The sequence below is a fragment of the Lytechinus pictus genome, chromosome 3 (assembly GCF_037042905.1).
Source record: "Lytechinus pictus isolate F3 Inbred chromosome 3, Lp3.0, whole genome shotgun sequence".
Lineage (NCBI taxonomy): Eukaryota > Metazoa > Echinodermata > Echinoidea > Temnopleuroida > Toxopneustidae > Lytechinus > Lytechinus pictus.
The window spans coordinates 34,613,420-34,631,761 of record NC_087247.1 but is presented as its reverse complement, the minus strand read 5'-3'; the positions used below and the strand labels follow the sequence as shown (position 1 = coordinate 34,631,761).

Genomic DNA, 18,342 nt, shown 5'->3' with positions numbered 1-18,342 from the left:
ATTTCAAAGGTTTGTCTTCCTGGCCAATATGACCAGGAATAGTTTAGAATATAAAATTCCCCTATGTAAAGAAACTCCACTATGTATGTGAGATTAATACTCGGATTTTCAACTAGGCGCTACCCAAGAACAAATGTAAAGGTCATGTCTACCCAAGGAAAATAGTTGATTAGAATCAATACAGAAAAATAAAACGAGCATAACGCTGAAAATTTCATCGAAGTAATCGGATGTTGAATAAGAAAGTAAATGAAATTTTAAAGTTTCGCTATTTTTCACAATATAGCCTTAGCTCAGTGATAATGCAAATGAGAGAATCGATGATGTCCCTCACTATTTTTTTTATTATACAATATTTTGATTTTTACAGATTTGACAATAAGGACAGACTTGACTGAACCTTTAATGTTAAACAATGGTAAAACCAGATGTTCAAGGAGAGTGAAACTTCGCTTCAGATGACAAATTAGACAATTTCGTATTTCATAACATACAAAAGAAATCGTGAGTGGGTTACGTCATCAGTCCCCTCATTTCCATACCTACCAGGATATGCGGCATATAACCATGATAACTGTTCTTGAGATATTAAGCCAAACTTAAAATGTCAACTCATTTGGCAAATGATTTTGATGAAACTTTCAGTGTTATGCTTGTTGGATTTTTCTCTTTTTATTCTAATCAACTTTTGCCTTGGATGGTCCCGTGTCAAGGCCAATAACAAGATACCTAATCTATCTATAATTAAGAACAAACGAAAATATTTGTTTTTATCGTCCATGAACAATATGTCTCTTCACAGAATGTGTTTGTGTTTGCATGATGGATTGATACGTGTACAGTTGTGTTATTGAAAAATTGTTCTTGTTAAACACACTTTGTCTTGGCAAAGAATCGCAACCATGCAGTCATGCTTGCCGAAGTTGCTTCAAACCTTGAAATCACCCATTAGCCATGCTTATGCGAAAGCAAATCAAAGCAAAATGATTCTTTTGAGTCCGAGCATCAGGAAAATAAAGCCAAGTAAGCAGTAAATGGAATTTCTATACTCATATGCCTTAGAAAAAAAAATTGTTTATTGAGTGTAAATTCTTTGTGAAACTCGTTCTAGAAAGAGATCACTGTTAATATTCATCTGTTGACTTCTTTCTGCTACGGGTATGTCTATTACTATCTGTGAACACCATGTGAACGCGCACAGTTTAGAGGGGGATGTCCACAATGTGGAATTATCTCCACATTTGTTGTAACAGCGTGATACACACCTTCACGTAGTCAACTACTAGTATGATAATACACTGTGCACTCAGTGTGGATGCACTATGCGACACCATGTTCTTTGCATCAGCCCCCCCCCCCCCCCCCCCCCCCCCCGTCTGTAGCAGGCATTAAAAAAACACAACTGAAATGGACCGGGAAGTAGAGAAAAACACAATTGCATGCAGTCTCTTTTAAAATGAATATTGGGGAAAAAAATCTTGCTCATTTCGCTATATAATATGAATAGCGTATACCATGCAGCATTTTGGCTGATTTAGCTCACCAATGTAAGATATGTATAGATAAAGTAGTCGCTCCTTCAGCTCTATCCTTTTTTTGTCTTTCGTTTTTCAATTTTCTCTTCGTTTGCCATTATTTGAACTTTCTCCTTGTCTACATGTAATAATGAAACTATGCTTACATTGGTTCAAGAATAGAAGACATTTTTTTTTTCAATCCGTAATTCAATATTACAGTGTTTCTTATAGTTTACAAACAGATAATATGGACAAAATTTATACAGTCTTATTTTAGTCGTTTTGTGTGGGGGACATTCGTTGGAACTAGAATAACAATGGCATCAATTCGATGTAAAAGTTATAGAAAAAAACATCCCTTTACAGCTTGAATGAAAAGGCCCTTTCTTCAGAGAGTATATACAAGACTTTGTGTCCTTATACCTCCATGCATGATGTGTATCTAAATTGGTTCGACAAAAAAAAAGAAAAAGAAAGCTTTCGATCTATTCTTAGATGGTTCTGCCCCATGGCATGTATTGCACTTAACTTGTAGGATTTACATAATTGTCATAGACGTTTAGTTTCTGTATTATCTACGGCTATACATATTATTCAGAATATAATCCTGAATTGGCTAGTCTATGATATAGTGAATGGGAACGAACAAATATTTACAACATAATTATGAAATGCAGATCGTAAATAGGAAAAAACTGTAGAATAGTATTTGAAAATTATTATTCCTTTATTCTTCAATCATTAAAACATTGACACAATTATTCTGAGCTATTTGCACTGGCCCTATCAAGATTTCCATTTTATATTCATTCAACTAATATTTATTTTATTCGACTTTTTTTTTATCCATTCGAGTATCCATTTTTCGTAAGGATTCTAATATATTGCAGAATTGGACACTAATGCTTTGCAGTTATCATTTAATGTTTATACATACGAGACAAAACTTCAAGCAACTCGTGCAAAAATATGGACTCGAAGATTAATATCATATCTTATCTACTATATTTAGAACGTATAGCATAAATTTATGCAACGGCACCCAAGTAAAATGGATAAGGAGTATATTCATATTCATGACTGCAAGCAAACTGTTTCCTCAAACATTATCCTCATCTTTACACCCCAAAATCGTCGAAGCTTATCTAATATTAACGTTTTACTCACACAGCAAGTAGAACATTTTCTTTTCTCAATAATGTCATATAAGCAATCGTTACCAGGATATTATGAAATGTTGCATAATTCAAAACCATGGAGTGTGCGTTGTCTCTTCAACCAGCATCGTAAGCATTGTGTAATACGTACTTGAAACCAGGTGCATACTTCATTATAAAGCTGTCAAGAAATTGAAAATGAAACTTTGTCGCAAAATGTGTAACAAATGCTGTTTTTCATTAAGTGCTTTATATCACCTCATAATTTGGCATATACAAAAAAAATCATTTGAAAAAAAAAAGCATGAGTATGTATATCCACTCCTTATGAGCCTGAAATCAGAGTCACATTTGCCTACTTTAAAAATTAGAAGGGCATATTTTTGTTAAATGCACATTATTTCAAACATTGTTGATATGAAACTATTTGGTATAGGGTTACAGGGACGCGGCTCAAAGTCTAATGTTCATTTCCCAAATAGATCAATTCATCAGATCTTGTCGGCAATATCTTTTCGATTCGTTCCTTTAGTTCTTTTTTTTTAAATTAAACATGTAGGTCTGTAATCATAAATATATATACACAACCCTTAACCATTCCAGAGATTTAAATAATGAATTATAATTTCCAATGGGAATGGGTACTCAAAGTACAACCAAAATTTTACAGACCTGAGTACTCAATAATACCGAAACGGTTTTTCGGCAACTAAGTTTGCCTACCGTCATTGTGTGTGGAAAATTCATACAAATTGCAATGATTATAAATCATTTGTGATTGAAAATAATCAAATTTCATGTATCATATTTCAGGGTTACATTAATCTGTTGATTGATTTTTTATCGAATCAGAGTGACTATTTCCACGATAATGATTGTTTCCATATCCATATGTTGATCTGAATTTTCTTTTTTTAAACATGAGTCACATTTGAAATGTATATTCTTTATATTTTGTTCCCATTCTAGCTTGTTTAGGCCACACAACGGTTTGATACGCCAATGGCCCTTGTGGTATGGAATTATTATTTTTTCATCTTTCAAACATTATTTCGCAATCATATCCTCATCTAGACTCAAATCTATTTATGAATCATCTTCATAATTCTGTAAAATAATTATACAACATACACCTGCTCATAATTGTAATGATATAAAAAGAATAACACGGTAGAGTAAAAACTGTTGGTATTTTACGCAATTCCATTATATTCCATTATACTCAACATGCTCAAAGCTTTTCTGGACTAATTAATGATATAGATTATGATAATAATGATAACGATTATTTCTCGCATGACAATTTTCAATTTTTTAGATTCATATTTGAGGTACATTGCACTCATCATCATCATCAATTACAATATAAGCTATAATCTTTAACATATTTTTTTCATTATGAAATACCTACAGTTTAAGTCCTGCCCCCCCCCCCTCACCCCAAGAAAACACCACGATATGAGCAGCATTCTAAAAACAAAATCATCTGGCGGATAAGTAGAGCATAATAAATGCCAGTCGTTATTTTTCGAATTCAAAGTGAGATACCAGTTGATGTTTGTTTTGTTGCCGAGTTTAATGAGTATTTATAAGATTTTTTATCATTCTGTTTGCGATTAAGAAAAAGTAAGCAGATGCTGATTTTCCCATCATTGTCACAATCTGGCTATTTTACTGTGACCAAATAAGGCTCCTCATAATTCTGTGTTAAATTACCTCAACGGATGGTGGTATGGTATTTCTTGAAATTTATTTGTGTATATGTGTGTTTTTAAGTATGACACGAAAGAGCTTCTAGATTGGAGATTAAGTGTTGTTCAATCACACAATTGCCTTCTGCTTACAATATAGACAACATCTACTGCACCATTTGCCAATTTCTATCAACCTTTTTTTAAAAGATGTAGACAATTTTATTGAAATTATATTGGAGACGTTCGGATTTTTAGGCCTAAAAACATTTAGGCCTAAGGTCGTAAAAAGTGGCAGGGTTCAGGGAGCTCGCGCTACCCCCCCCCCCCCCCACACACACACACAAAACCGACCATTTTGTGTGGGTTTTTTTGACGAGGAAATGACGAAAAGCTCTTAGTTTAGTTCTGAGCATAGTACACAACACTACAAAGTATCACATCATGCAGCCACACTGTTCATGTTTTAGACAATGAGGGTGCTCTTCTTGAATTAAAAAACCTCGCCGAGAGTTTTTTTTTTCTCATGAATATTCCAAACAAGAGAGTTGGGAATAACAATAATAATTAATGTCGAATATCTTTTGATCACCAACTTTCTCTTGCATATACAAATAGTTGAAATATATTTTCGGTGGGTGATGTCACAGGATCACCTTCGCTGCAACTTCCATTTTAAATCGAGTATTCGTCAACACTGTACATACCTATGAAGACATGCACCGAGCAAATCTCAGTATTGACTTTCAAAGATATACATCTATTTTTATCTATAGAAGTATTTCGAAAAAGGGGTTTATGGGGCTTGCGAATACAATTTTCCATTTTAATCACCGAGAAAGTGTAGAATCAATAAACTTCGTCACCCCTCCATCAATATGGAATAGGCAATGTACTGAACATGCAATAAGCATATAGTATTGTGTAGGCCTCTATTCCTAGATGCAAGCGAAATCATTGACACCGTGGTCATGATCATAATGTCCAAGCATACCCCCAAAGCCACATCCACACACACAATTTTTTTAACTGAAACTATAGGTGTGATGTGACATAATTATTATTCGTGATCTGATTGGTTAGAAGTTATCTTCTGCGATCCAGTTAGATTAGATGTTCGAATCCTCAGGGATACTGTATGAAACTGTGATTGGTCTGCTCAACCATGTCAACGAATTCAAACTTTTCTCTCATTCTTAGATATTTGTTCCGGCAAATTACTATTCTTAAATAAACCAACCCTCAACCCAACCCTGTATCTTTTGAGAATTTTTTTTTTCGCAGATTCAGTCGCAGATGGGTTGCAATCCAATCGGTTAAGGTACAACCATGTGAGGTGGTTTGCAATCTAGGGACACGTGGCCTAATAACGAGTATTAACTCTAATCTGCACACAAATACTACTTTGTGGTCCACTTGTGTCCCTCTTTTAGGGGTGAGGATGAAAATATATAGACCCCTTATCGAATTGGAGTCCTATTTGCAATATAGTTTGCCATGTTTTTAAATAGATCCTCCCAAAGTGACAACGATGATAATCGATGCTAAAGATTAACGAGAGGGACGAGAGCATTTCATCTTGTTTGAATATTTATTGTCTGATGAATGCTTAAGAGTTTCCTTTTTTTTTTATTCTTCTGTTAAAACAGAAGTATGGGTTTGTATTTCACGTGACGCTTTAATATTTCCTGTTGACACAAGGTTTTTTTTGCATCAGATTGAATTTAAAAAATGTTAATCACACTAATCACTCTTTGCTTGAAGTGTAACATTTCAATGTAAACTAGTAAATAGACTTTAAACAAAAAAAAATTGCATATTCAGTTAAATTATATGGCTATGACAATGCTTGAGGCTTGCAATATGTTCTAAAGTTTATTTTTTCTTTGTTTGCTTTTCCCCCGCCTGCATGCTGCCTTCAACCATCCATAAATTTATCCGATCCGAATTACTTCTATGTACTACCACTACCATACCACCACTACTACCACCACCACCACCATCACCCCTATTACAAATGCTGTCACTCCTACTTTTACCATTACCACCACACCACTTTCCCATTTCACCCTACAAACTATGGTTGGTGTGCCCCTATATAGATTATCATATACAACAGGAAACATGCTTATGAGCAATAATTTGTAGACAGGCAAGTACGTTTTCATCGCTGTTTATTTTTACTATTATTTCATGATGGAAAATTGTTATATTAATCGGTTGTGCTGTGTCATTGTTTCGTGTATATAATCATTTTGTGGTAAGTCAATTAGTTCGTGCCCTCCCCCCCCCCCCGCCTATATTGCTTTCCAACAAAGAGAGCTTCTCTGCACCGTAAAACAGTTTTGAGGGGTTTTATCCACTTGGTCTTCTAAAAGATGGTTCAATTGTCAAATCGTCCAACACCATGATGGCTAAACCCACATGGTCTATATTCTTAAGTTGGTCTAATAATCGTTCGGTCCAAACATCGAGTTGTCTAATACTCACTTGGTCTCATTTTCATTCTTCTATTTTTTTTCACTTTGTCAAAGACTAGATGGTCTTAGACCAATCGGTTATTAGACGAAATTGGCACATAATGGGCTTAAAGACAATTATACCAAATTGTTAGAAGAGGCTAGTTGTAGATGCACCACCATTAGACCATGTGGACGGAGACCTAACGAAAAGTAGACCAAGTCGTTGTAGACCGAGTGGCAATTTACCTTTTTGTGTTCGTGTTACTGTATCCCTTATCTTTGTTTATGTGGTTGAAAACACAAAATGGTGATACACAAAGTCACGCTAAACTTAAAAATACCAGTCATGGAAGAAAATCCCATTTACTGTTGTCGATTATATACCCTTAGTCCGTAAATAACATTTGAAATAGATATCAAATTGTTTAATCATTTTGCGCGTCAGTGGTGTGCTTTTGTGAAGCATTGCAATACTTTGTTTATTACTGCATATCCCTCTCGTGTACTCCCTTTATTATTGAAATATAATTATAATATGCGAAAGGAAGCGATAAGCAGATTAAGAGAGAGAGAAAGAGAGAGAAAGAGGAGAGAGGAGAAAGTTACAAACTCGTGAGAGGATGAGGGGGAAATGAGTAAATGCTAAAAAATTGAGCACTTTGATGTTCAGCTTGTGGTCTCGTAATTTAGTGAACCGGGTTCCAAACCATTTCGAAAGGAACATCTGCATGGGATAAATTTCAAAATCTTTCTAGTCTTTTTTCTTATTTACCAGCATCAATATTTTCGTAATCGTGAAAAACAAAACATGATAATCCAAAATAATTTTGCTGATAAGGATTTCGATTAATGGCCCTAACTGTATTATAGCAGGAAAAAAAACACCTCAGAAAAGTAAACAAACTTCATTGTCTATTCTTCTGATGCACTAACAGTTTTACAGCAAAAAGTCCAATGCTCTTGGACTCACAAACAGAATACAATGTGCTATGTTTCTGAAAAACAACTTTAAAACAAAATTGGAAGAACGATAGCAACAGGTGATCTCTGCAAAGTGGACCCAGACTCATTACGGATGAAAGAAGTGCACATGGACTTTTACCTAGATTTGCCTTCATGCAAAAACATAATTAAAACACTCGTACCCCCCCCCCCCTCCTCTCCCGCTAATGATCTTTTCTTGCCGTCTTTCATCAGACAAACGTTTTCCCCCGCTCCAGTTTTACATTTTCTGCAAGCAATGTGAGGATAAAGAAAAAGGTGCCCGTTTAAAAAAAAATAATGTATCTATAAAGACACGTCACATTCTAACGGTTTCCATTCATTCTCTTAATCATATTTCTTTTATTATTCATCAACATTCCTTCCTTCATTCTTACCTCATCCTTAACAGGGGAGATGTCTAATGAGTCATCTGTCGTCTGGTAATCACCTCATTCTATTAACTATTCCAAAAACCCAGCTTTGCACCAGATTTCTTTATCCCCATTATATTTTTGTTTTAATTATTAATTTGTTTATAATCATCATTTTGAATTCCTTTGTTTGTAAACGGTTTTGTTTTAATTATGTATAGATTGCATTATTTTGAAATGTTAATTGTCATGGAAATATGTTTAATGTATTTGTTTTGTTGTTTATTTTTTTCGTTTCCAAAGTACCATACCCTTCTTTATAACTATTATATCCCTTCCCACAATAAAAAAGTATGCCAAAATCGTCACATGTTTGGGTTTTCCGATTGTTCAGTCTTTGTTCTTGCAAGGACTTTTAGATTTAAAAAAAAATCAAACTTGACTCGTTTCGTTATATCAGACTGATAAGAGATTTGCATTTATTCAAAACTCCAATTGATATCAAACGCAAGTCCCAAAATGCACGCAACATTTAGTGGTTGAAAATCAAATTGAGATCTGCGATTGATTGCGAATTCTTCCATAATATATATGTCTAAAGGCCACCGCACACCTTACGACTGGTCTGCGACCCGATTTCTGAATAAAATGTAATATAATTTGATGCTAATATTGAGACTTGGAATATCTTACTGTTTAATGTTCTAAATCATCGTACGAATACCTATGATCAAATTCATGACTATGCTATCATCCTTCTTAGAATAAAAGCGAATTTAATATATAGTCGTAATGACGTCATAGCAGTCGTACGATTGGCTACGATTTGAAACTAATTTGGACTTCACACCAAAATAAGGACTTGCAATCTTTCAAAATTGTTATAATATTATTATTTCAATTAATTTTAACCTCAAATAAAATGATATGTTCCATTCACATCTTCAGAAAATGAGCAAAATGCGATTTGTTCCAAAATCGGGTCGCAGACCAGTCGTAAGGTGTGCGGTCGCCTGTAATTGCTTGGTTCGGGCCATGACGCATAAGGCACTAAAAATTATTGATGGCTCACGTCCTCCATAAGCCGCCTTGCCCCTATTTTCTGTTATTATGCCTGTGGAAACCTACATAAGTTCTTTTGTTCCTATATTCTGTTGCCATTCGTAAAATTGTTCTCTCGGCTTTCCAGAGGTAATAAGTAGGCCTATGTGAATAAGATTGTTGTTGTCTTCGTGTATAGTTTTCATTACCTAAATAATCAATAACATTTTCCTCCAGATTTGCTTCGCACGTTAATCATGTCGGCACCCCTTACACCAGCTTATTACTCCCTACCCCTATACCCCTCAAAAGGCACACACACGGTTGTTCAAAACACCTTTGTCATGTTGTGCGTTTCGCCATTGATTCAGTGTTTCCGATTCATTTATTTTTTTATAATTCTTTTGGGCCATATTTTGTATCAGTAATATCATTAATGGTAAATCATTATTGATTTGGAGGCACTAGGACAGCCCCGGGATATCTCCTCAAAAAATTCCGCAAAATTATAAAACGCACACTTTTTACTGCTATATGAATTCACAGTCTTGTTAGAAATTTCAAGCGCACCCCGCCGCTGATAAAAAACATTGAAAACCTATGTAAGAAGTGATTTCATTGTTTTTATCTCCTCAATGTCATATCAATAAGTAATAAACTCTATTCTTTGTTTGCTTTCATTTTTCAAAGATTTTGAATCGTGATTACTTTGAAAGAGTTTGGTACAAGACACAAATGTTCAAGGTAGTAAGGTGTGGATATCGTCCTACTTAATTCATCCGCGAACAATGCTCTACGGGATCGGTATCATCGTCGGGATTATCATCACCATCATAATTATTCATGGACCGTCATCATAATCATTTTCATTGCATCTTCATCATCGCCATCACCACCACCACCACCATCATCAACAATATTGAACCCTTCAAATATTCGAGACTTTTTGCTCTTACATTTTTATTGATTATTTGGTGATGAGATAATCGAATCGTGACTAATTGAGAGAAAATGAGAAATTCTGATTTCCAATATTCCTTAAAAGAGGTCACTCATAACTTGATGATCGATGTTCGTCAGAAACCACGCCATTCATCATCATCATCAGCGCATCATTCTACTTTCACGAAACAGATATCATTTCATATTACAAAATTGGTAAAATTGGCGTTATGCCAAAAGCATAAAATTTGAAAACAATTTAAACAACAATCAGGTACACTTTAATTATTTTAATAAGTTATTATTTTCTTATTAATATTAAGGTCAAATTAGCAAATTGGTCCTTGGTCAGATTATGCTTAAAATTGGTTCAATTATTATCAACTCAAGTTATCTCATTATTGTAAAAAAAAAAAGTTTCGCCATGTTTCGTAAAGAGAACATTATATCAGTGTGTTTTTAAATTTGGATATCTTCCTGTCAGAATACATGTGCCATTTTAAACGTTTAACTATTTATGTATAACCAGTGCAATACTTCACCATACACGTATATGCATATATTATAGTTATACCGAATTTTAGATTAGCATGAAGACATTATTTTAGATAAGATGTAGTTGTAAATATTGTTCATATGTATATTAAACAAAGTTCTGAAATTAGGGCAAAGATGACATCATCGATTCTCAGTCTATTAGAATTGGAAGTCAAAAGGTGGATTGTAACATTTAGATACATCCTTAGTGTTTTTAGTTTGATCGCGAAAACCGAATTCGGTGCCCTATTTACCGAGTGAATGCTTCATGCGTCTGTCAGGGATGACGCCGCAGTATATACAGGGGGATATGGGGCGCGGGATAGTTAAGACACCTACCCCCTTCAAAATATCCTTGCGCCGCCCAGGTGCGCCCCAGTTTTAACAAGATTTTTAATTGGAATTTTAATATATAAACGTCACAGTTTAAAAAAAAATAATCATTTTCACGCTGCCCTTTGATTAAAACTAATCTGCTCGGAAGGGTCCATTGTTTTACTGATGATATACATATGGAAGACAGAAATCAGTATTTTCAAAATGATGCTTTCATTATATCTATGTATTTTTGTGAAGCTAATGGAAATCTATTTTAGTGTATGATATTCCTTTCATTTTTTTTTAGACTTTTCTTTCCGAGTTCAGTTGAATATCATATACTTGAACTCATCTGCTTGAAACACTTTGTTGCACACCTTTACTGTCCATGCACTCTTATCTATTCGATTTAATTTTATTGAATTTATGTATAAAAAAAACTATGATTATAGGCCTAAGTACGTGAAGAAAACTTGTGATATCTTATTGTAAAAAGATGTTGACGTCATAATGTACTCCATTAGCATAAGATACTAACGACTTGGTCTGAATGGTTCCTTCCATGATATGTATATTGTCTATTACATGAACAGAGTAATAATAAGCCAATGTATGCATTTTTGGTGATGTCTCATCTAAATAGCTATGGTATGAATATTATAGTGGTTTATAGTGGTTTATAGTTGCGTTAGATGAGTATTTTGTGTGTCATTTTTCTGCGCGCCATTTTTTTGACAGTTAGTACTTAGAATGAATCTTTTTTATTTTTGATCTGACAACATATAGTGAAATAAATAGAACTCGTAAATTGAAATGATAAAGTCACTCTTGTTTCGATGTACTCATTTAATATTGTTTATATCTTAGCCATATATACGTAATTACTATATTGGTGTCTTATCAAATCTTAAATCACACCTAAATAGACCCAAAATTGATTTGATTTCTCCCCACATCAAGATACCCAGATAAATAATAAAAAAATATATCTGTAATAAAATATATCATATACATAAATAAATATTTTGTGTTAATGATAATGTACATACCTGACTTGACATAAATTATGTATGTGAAAGTAATTCTATCGATTTAGTTGTGATTATGGTTGTGGAGAAAGATGAAATTTGATTCGCCTATCTTATCTATCATTTTTTGTAAATAACAATCCCATTACTTGGCCATTATGATGTATGATTATCAAATCAATTTTAAGTAGAATATCGACTTGTAAATTCTTAAGTACGGTATATCTGTTCGTCAATGAATTAATCATGTTATTGTTGACTTGAATAAAATCTTGGAAAAATATATAGTTTCCTTGTTACTTTTCTATTAAAAGCGTATATGCTTTTGTCAGTCAAAGCTCTCGGTTTTATAGACAATCTGTGAATAACATCCACAATTCACTTTATTCACAATTCAATTTATCCACAATTCACTCGTCTTTGACGCGTGCAATAATTCATACTGAGTAATGAAATATATATGATATATCACTTAAGTGCATCCAATGTTATTTAACAAATACACAAACAAGGGGAAATAGAGATATCATTATTTTATTCAGCACACTTTATTCAACGAAAATTGACAACAAAGAGCTAGTGGTTTCGAGAAAAGCAACATAGCAGAAGCTGCCTGGAATATTCATATTCAGTGTAAACTGATAAGAAACTTTTCAGCTTTACTTAATTTCATCATCATGTACAATACTTCCAATGTGCATCAGAAATTTCATACAGCTTATAGTTACGATAGTTTGAGAAAGAGAGAGAGGGGGGGGGTGGGGAGAGTGAGAGTGAGAGAGGCAAGGGGGAGGGGTAGAGAAGGAGGAGGAGGATTGAGGAAGATATTAAAGAGAAGGAGAGTGGAATGTCTTCACATGGACAGGAATTAGAGGAGGGATGGAGGGGAATATTCCTTGCAGTAAACATAAATCATCAAGGTGTTCAAAAGACTAGCTTTTGATACCGAGTACACTTTTTAAAAATATTTCGATTATTTCTTTTCAAATTTGGCCTACAATAAGAGAATAATCCATATACGTATGTAAAATATCAACAAAGAAATGGTCGATTTAACAAATAAATTATACATTATAAAAATATAAATTCAAACATGTTGATTGGGCTAATATCAAGATAATTGTATGTGGTGTATTTGCAGGAAAAAAGAGTTACATTGAAATAAAATAACAAGGTGGTTACAACAGTTCATCAAAGTACACGAGATTTAGGGCAACTTTGTAAATAATATTACAAAATAAAAACAAAACAAACACGAAGAGAGACAAAAGTAATGATTCCACAGTATTTAAGAATGAAAATGTGCTGGATAAAATAAAATAAAAATGATACACATTGCCATGTAAGACTATTTTTCTTTTTCGTTTTTCATTTTCTCCCAATTTTCAGTGGGGTTATTGTGAAACCATGCCAATGCACACAAGTAACATGTGGACTTACGTGAAATAATTTTACCCTTTCGAATTCGATCAAATCCCGTACATGATAACCATAAAACAAATTGAATGAAAATAGCCTTAAGATCCCCAACTTATTAGCCAAATATTCAATCATTATGACTGCAGCTAAAACATAATCCTATAGCCTAATTGTGGTTTCATAACGGCACGGCGTATATTTCTACACCCTCCCCCCAACCCCATCACATGAGTGATAATCTATAACATCTTATTTGATTTCATGCAAATATGATCCCATTCTTTGCGATGCCACAACATACTTTATTACTATTTCATACAATCAAAGCCGCACAATGATGCCATAATACACGTATCTATATTTTGGTCATACGAGTTAGTGTGTTCATCGCCTTCTTATAAGCGACATGACATGATTTTCCTACGTATTTACATATTGAATATACAAGATCCAGAGAGCAATGAACTGAAAGTATGAAGATATATTATGGCATTTAGAATGAATAATCATACAGGTCGTTATACGACAATAATCTGGCAAACTAGTTGGCATTTTGCTGGATTAGGCCTACTCACTACTCTTGGATCACTCTTTCAACATTTTAGTAAAGAAAGAGACTGAATTTCACTATTGGATACATTTTGTAAAAGAAAATAGAGTGTATAAATCACCCGGATAAATCATCATTTTCCGTTTCTTATTTAGTGGAGTACATGTAGGCCTCAAGCATGACTTCTCATGCTAACAAAATACTGTAGTCGGAACTAAATCTGGTGAAAACGCCCTCATTGTTGAAATGTCAGAAAACCTTATCTGGGTCACTTGGAAATCTATATATTATACATCTTCATTTTTCTTCGACATTTCACCATTTTGGTTTAGAATCTGCTGGTGAAAAGAATATTAAAATATGCAACCTGTGAGTTTTATGGTAGGTGTTAACATGGGAAACATTGATCAGGTGTGTTTTATAAACTTGTTCAGAGAGTTACGAATGACTGGTTTATGGAAAGCCAATATGAGTTTCTCACTCACTCTTTGGTGCGTTAGCTAGGGGTGAAGAATACAGATTTCCATCATTATTTATCATAACATAGTTTTAACTTCAAAATATGTTATTTGCCACGAATTGAAAGAAAACCATTTGAAATATATAATGGAACTTGGATAAAACTGTTGGTGCTCACACTTTGACACTAAATATTTTAGTGTACGTAACATCGTTTGTGACCTTTTTTTTTTTTTTTAAGAATGAGTGTTTTATGAAACAACCCATGTTATGGATTAAGATGAATAAAGTAAAAGATGGTTCTATTGGTTCAGTTGCGTGTTATATAACAAGACATTTACAGATAATATGAAGAATAAAAAAATATGAAATTCATCACATCAATCGTATAACCATTTCTTTAATTTAACATTTGATATGGCCTAGGATTAATAGAGAGAATCCGACAGCCTGTAAACCTATCTATGTATGCACCGGTAGTGACAAAAATGCGACTGTAAAAATAGTTACGGCTTTTTTATGTGCGTATACGTTTTTGATAAAAGAACATTTTTCTAAGACCACTTACAACTAGAGCTATCACATCTATATGTTGTAATTACATCAATTAGAGTAGTCTTCCGATCTTTCTGTATAACGTAGATGCACCAGAATTATGATACAATGTTTTATATACTGTACAATATATTCATAGATTCTCTTTATGAAAATTTAAAGCTCGTAGACAGGAAATACTTACATGAAAGTGTAAAGTTACACAAAGAGAAAACAAAACAATCAACATGACCATTCAGGTCGAGATAATAAGAAAAAGTGTCAAGTAGTATAAGTGACAAAGAGAAAATGAGTTTAAGACAGACATACAGACACACAAACAGAATGAGAGAGAAAGTGAGACAAAGAGAGGGGTATGATAACAAGAAATACATACTTGAAGAAAGTAAGGAAATAATAAATTGAGAATAATGTAGAGTAAAATTAAATTTTGTATTGATAACTAAATAAATAGTAATAAACTTGATGTAAAAAAACCCGAAAATAAACATGTAGATTCATAATGAAGATAAATATAAGAAAGGGAGAGATAGGGGAAGTGTGAAAAGTGGTGTAATACAAACATGGATATATAGAAAAAAGAAAGAAAGATAGATAGATAGATAGACAAACAGACAGATAGATAGATAGATAGATAGATAGATAGATAGATAGATAGATAGATAGATAGATAGATAGATAGATAGATAGATAGATATATAGATAGATGGATAAATAGAAGAGGGATAGATAGGTAGATAGAATATACAACAAAATAGAAAAGGGAAATAAAGCAAACGAAGCATTTCACAAAAGCAAAAATCCTTTTTAATGATTTATAATGTATTTAAATAGATTAAAAATAAAGATTTTTAAAAACTTATATTCACATCCCCATATGACTTGTACGTTGGGCACAAAAATATATTTCATTTTTCTTGTCAATAATGTAAATAAAAACACCAATTATCTGAAAGGTATGACGGGCCGTTAACGCCATATACGTCAGAATCTAACAGACAAAAACGGCGCACATACACTGACCCAACTTTGCAAAATGGGTTGTATTTTACACTGTGTTTATTTTTCGTGTGAGTAAATAGAATTTGAGATTCAACATGTTTAAGAAGAAAGTAATTGATCACTTATTGATAAGATTTGAGCATTTTATTATAAATGTTATTACACAATAGAAATATGACAGTATGATCAGAATATGATATCTTACAAATCAATGAATGATAATATTGTACCAAGTAAGTAAGTGCTCATCATTTTAAGTTTAGTTATAGCACTTTGACACCAACATTGTTTAAAGTGATTTCAAAATTAACCCAAATAGGTGATTTATGTGCGCGTCAAATTCAAATAAAGTAATATGTGGTGTCGACACCAATTGCGTTGTAAATCAACATCTTCACATTAATATATAACCAAATTAAATCAAATCAATTAGCAATAAAATTGTGGAAATAACATCTTTACAGAATGATGTGAGAGAAATAGAGCGAAGAGCGAAAGAGATGAATTTCGATGCAAATTAAAGATTGATGCAAGGAAAGGGATGAAAATCAGAGACTACATAAACCGTATGTCAAACTCTTTGCATCCATGGTGAAACACAGCAGGGTGTTACTTTCAACGCAACCTGAACGCAACACGTCAACACTATACGTATTCAATAAGTTTTGGGTGATTAAATCACCCTCCCCCTCAATTCCTCTAATTCGATTACAAATATAGTGTTTGTAAAAAATAACAGAAGTGTTCCGTTTCTTTGTCATTACTTGCAACCTTAAGTTGGGTTTTAAATTCATTAGTTAATTAAGTAGTACTTATTTGAAAGTAAACGAAATATAATTCATTCTGAGTCAAGTCGACCGATTTTAGATGCTCCCTTGGATGTCACTGTAAGATACGTGTATTTTTTTTTTGGGGGGGGGGGCAATACTTCTGTTCCACATAACATATTGCTATTGCTGAATATCCAACACGTTCACCCAATGCAGTCTCTGATTTTCAAAATCTGTGGAAGGAGGAGAAAGGGAATGGTCTTGAATGACCTCGAATTAATCGTCTTCTTCTTTTGTTTCTAACTCCTTCATCTCGTTCTCCATCTTATCTTCCATTTCATTTTCATACTTGTTGCCCGGCTTTGTCATGGCGATACCAAGGCTTCTCAAGATATCTTCTGGTATGTCTGAAAGTTGAAAACAGATGAATGTGGAAATATAAATGAGAATGGTATCTATATCGCTAGAGTAACATTGAAAATCATGCATATCGGAGCAGAACTTTTAAGATGGATGGGGAAGGGGAGGGGTAGGGGCGGACATTGGACCCCTCCTAGACCCCCTTTTTTGTTTTAAAATATATGTTGACGGGAATATTATCATCATGAGTGGTGATTACCTTTTATTTTTTTTAATTGTTCATTTTTTTATTGCTCTCTTCTGGTAAAGCCTGGAACTGTCCCTATATAGATGGGATATCGTTAACACCATTTTCTACTACTGGTATAAATTAATCCAGAAAACATGAGATTTCAAAGTGATACTGGAGTTTCTCTTAAGAACTGCTCCTTATCTTAAGGTTTTGCATACAAACAGAACATGAATCATCAAAATGCGTGCCAAAATAGTCGAAGGATTTCAATAAAAATTGGTTTAATCATGACAGCATGAATGTAAATTGTTTCAACTTCGAAAGCAGAGATAATGAACAAATGCATGAAATTATCAAATACCGTTATCGAGTAATAGAGACATGTCCTTCCAGTTCTTTTCCACATCCTCATCAATGACGTCATTTGAGGGACCAACTTTTACGACAGCATCAGCGCCAGGTTTGTTGATTTCAATGGACTCTAAAATGATCATTAGAAAACAGACAGGATGATTATCATTACTTTCATTTCTTTTCGTAGAGGCCAAAAGTTCTGTTGCTTCATCCTGAAAAAAAAAACAAGTTGCATCTAAAAGTCCCCTATTACAGAAAAAAATCCATTATGAAATCAGCTGATATGTGGAATTCTTGAACATGATATTGAAGAAATGCAATGCATCATTGCATTATGGTAGTGTTTAAAACATGCAATATCGGCAGGTAATTGCAGATGAATAAATAATCATGGAAAGAATAAAATGACTTAATGACAAACGCATTTTGTTCAACGTTTTCTTTTATCTGATAAATCACTATAATCGGATTTACCAGAGTTCATCCTATGGCTTATATTAACTGTGGGTGTCAAGTACATATTATAGAAAGCCTAATTACAAAACAAATTGGCTGAATATTAGAGTACGGTATACTAGTATTCATATAATTAT

The 18,342-nt window shown here is 33.5% G+C and overlaps 1 protein-coding gene and 1 long non-coding RNA gene across 2 annotated transcripts in view; one reads left to right on the top strand and one right to left on the bottom strand.

Annotated features, from left to right (window-relative positions):
• Window positions 1–3,641: 3,641 nt before the first annotated feature.
• LOC129257384 (uncharacterized) lies at window positions 3,642–12,331 on the top strand. The gene is made up of 2 exons (XR_008584153.2): window positions 3,642–3,688; window positions 9,914–12,331. It is a non-coding gene; the product is annotated as an uncharacterized LOC129257384 (long non-coding RNA).
• A 235-nt stretch (window positions 12,332–12,566) lies between these two features.
• The window catches only part of LOC129255679 (probable serine/threonine-protein kinase kinX), a 33,198-nt gene continuing 27,422 nt past the window's right edge, over window positions 12,567–18,342 (bottom strand). The window contains exons 10-11 of the mRNA XM_054894014.2: window positions 17,757–17,876; window positions 12,567–17,210 (exon numbers count right to left, since the gene is read on the bottom strand). Coding sequence (XP_054749989.2) covers window positions 17,080–17,210; window positions 17,757–17,876 — 251 coding nt within the window. The 3' untranslated portion in view covers window positions 12,567–17,079. The remainder of the gene's footprint in view (window positions 17,211–17,756; window positions 17,877–18,342) is intronic.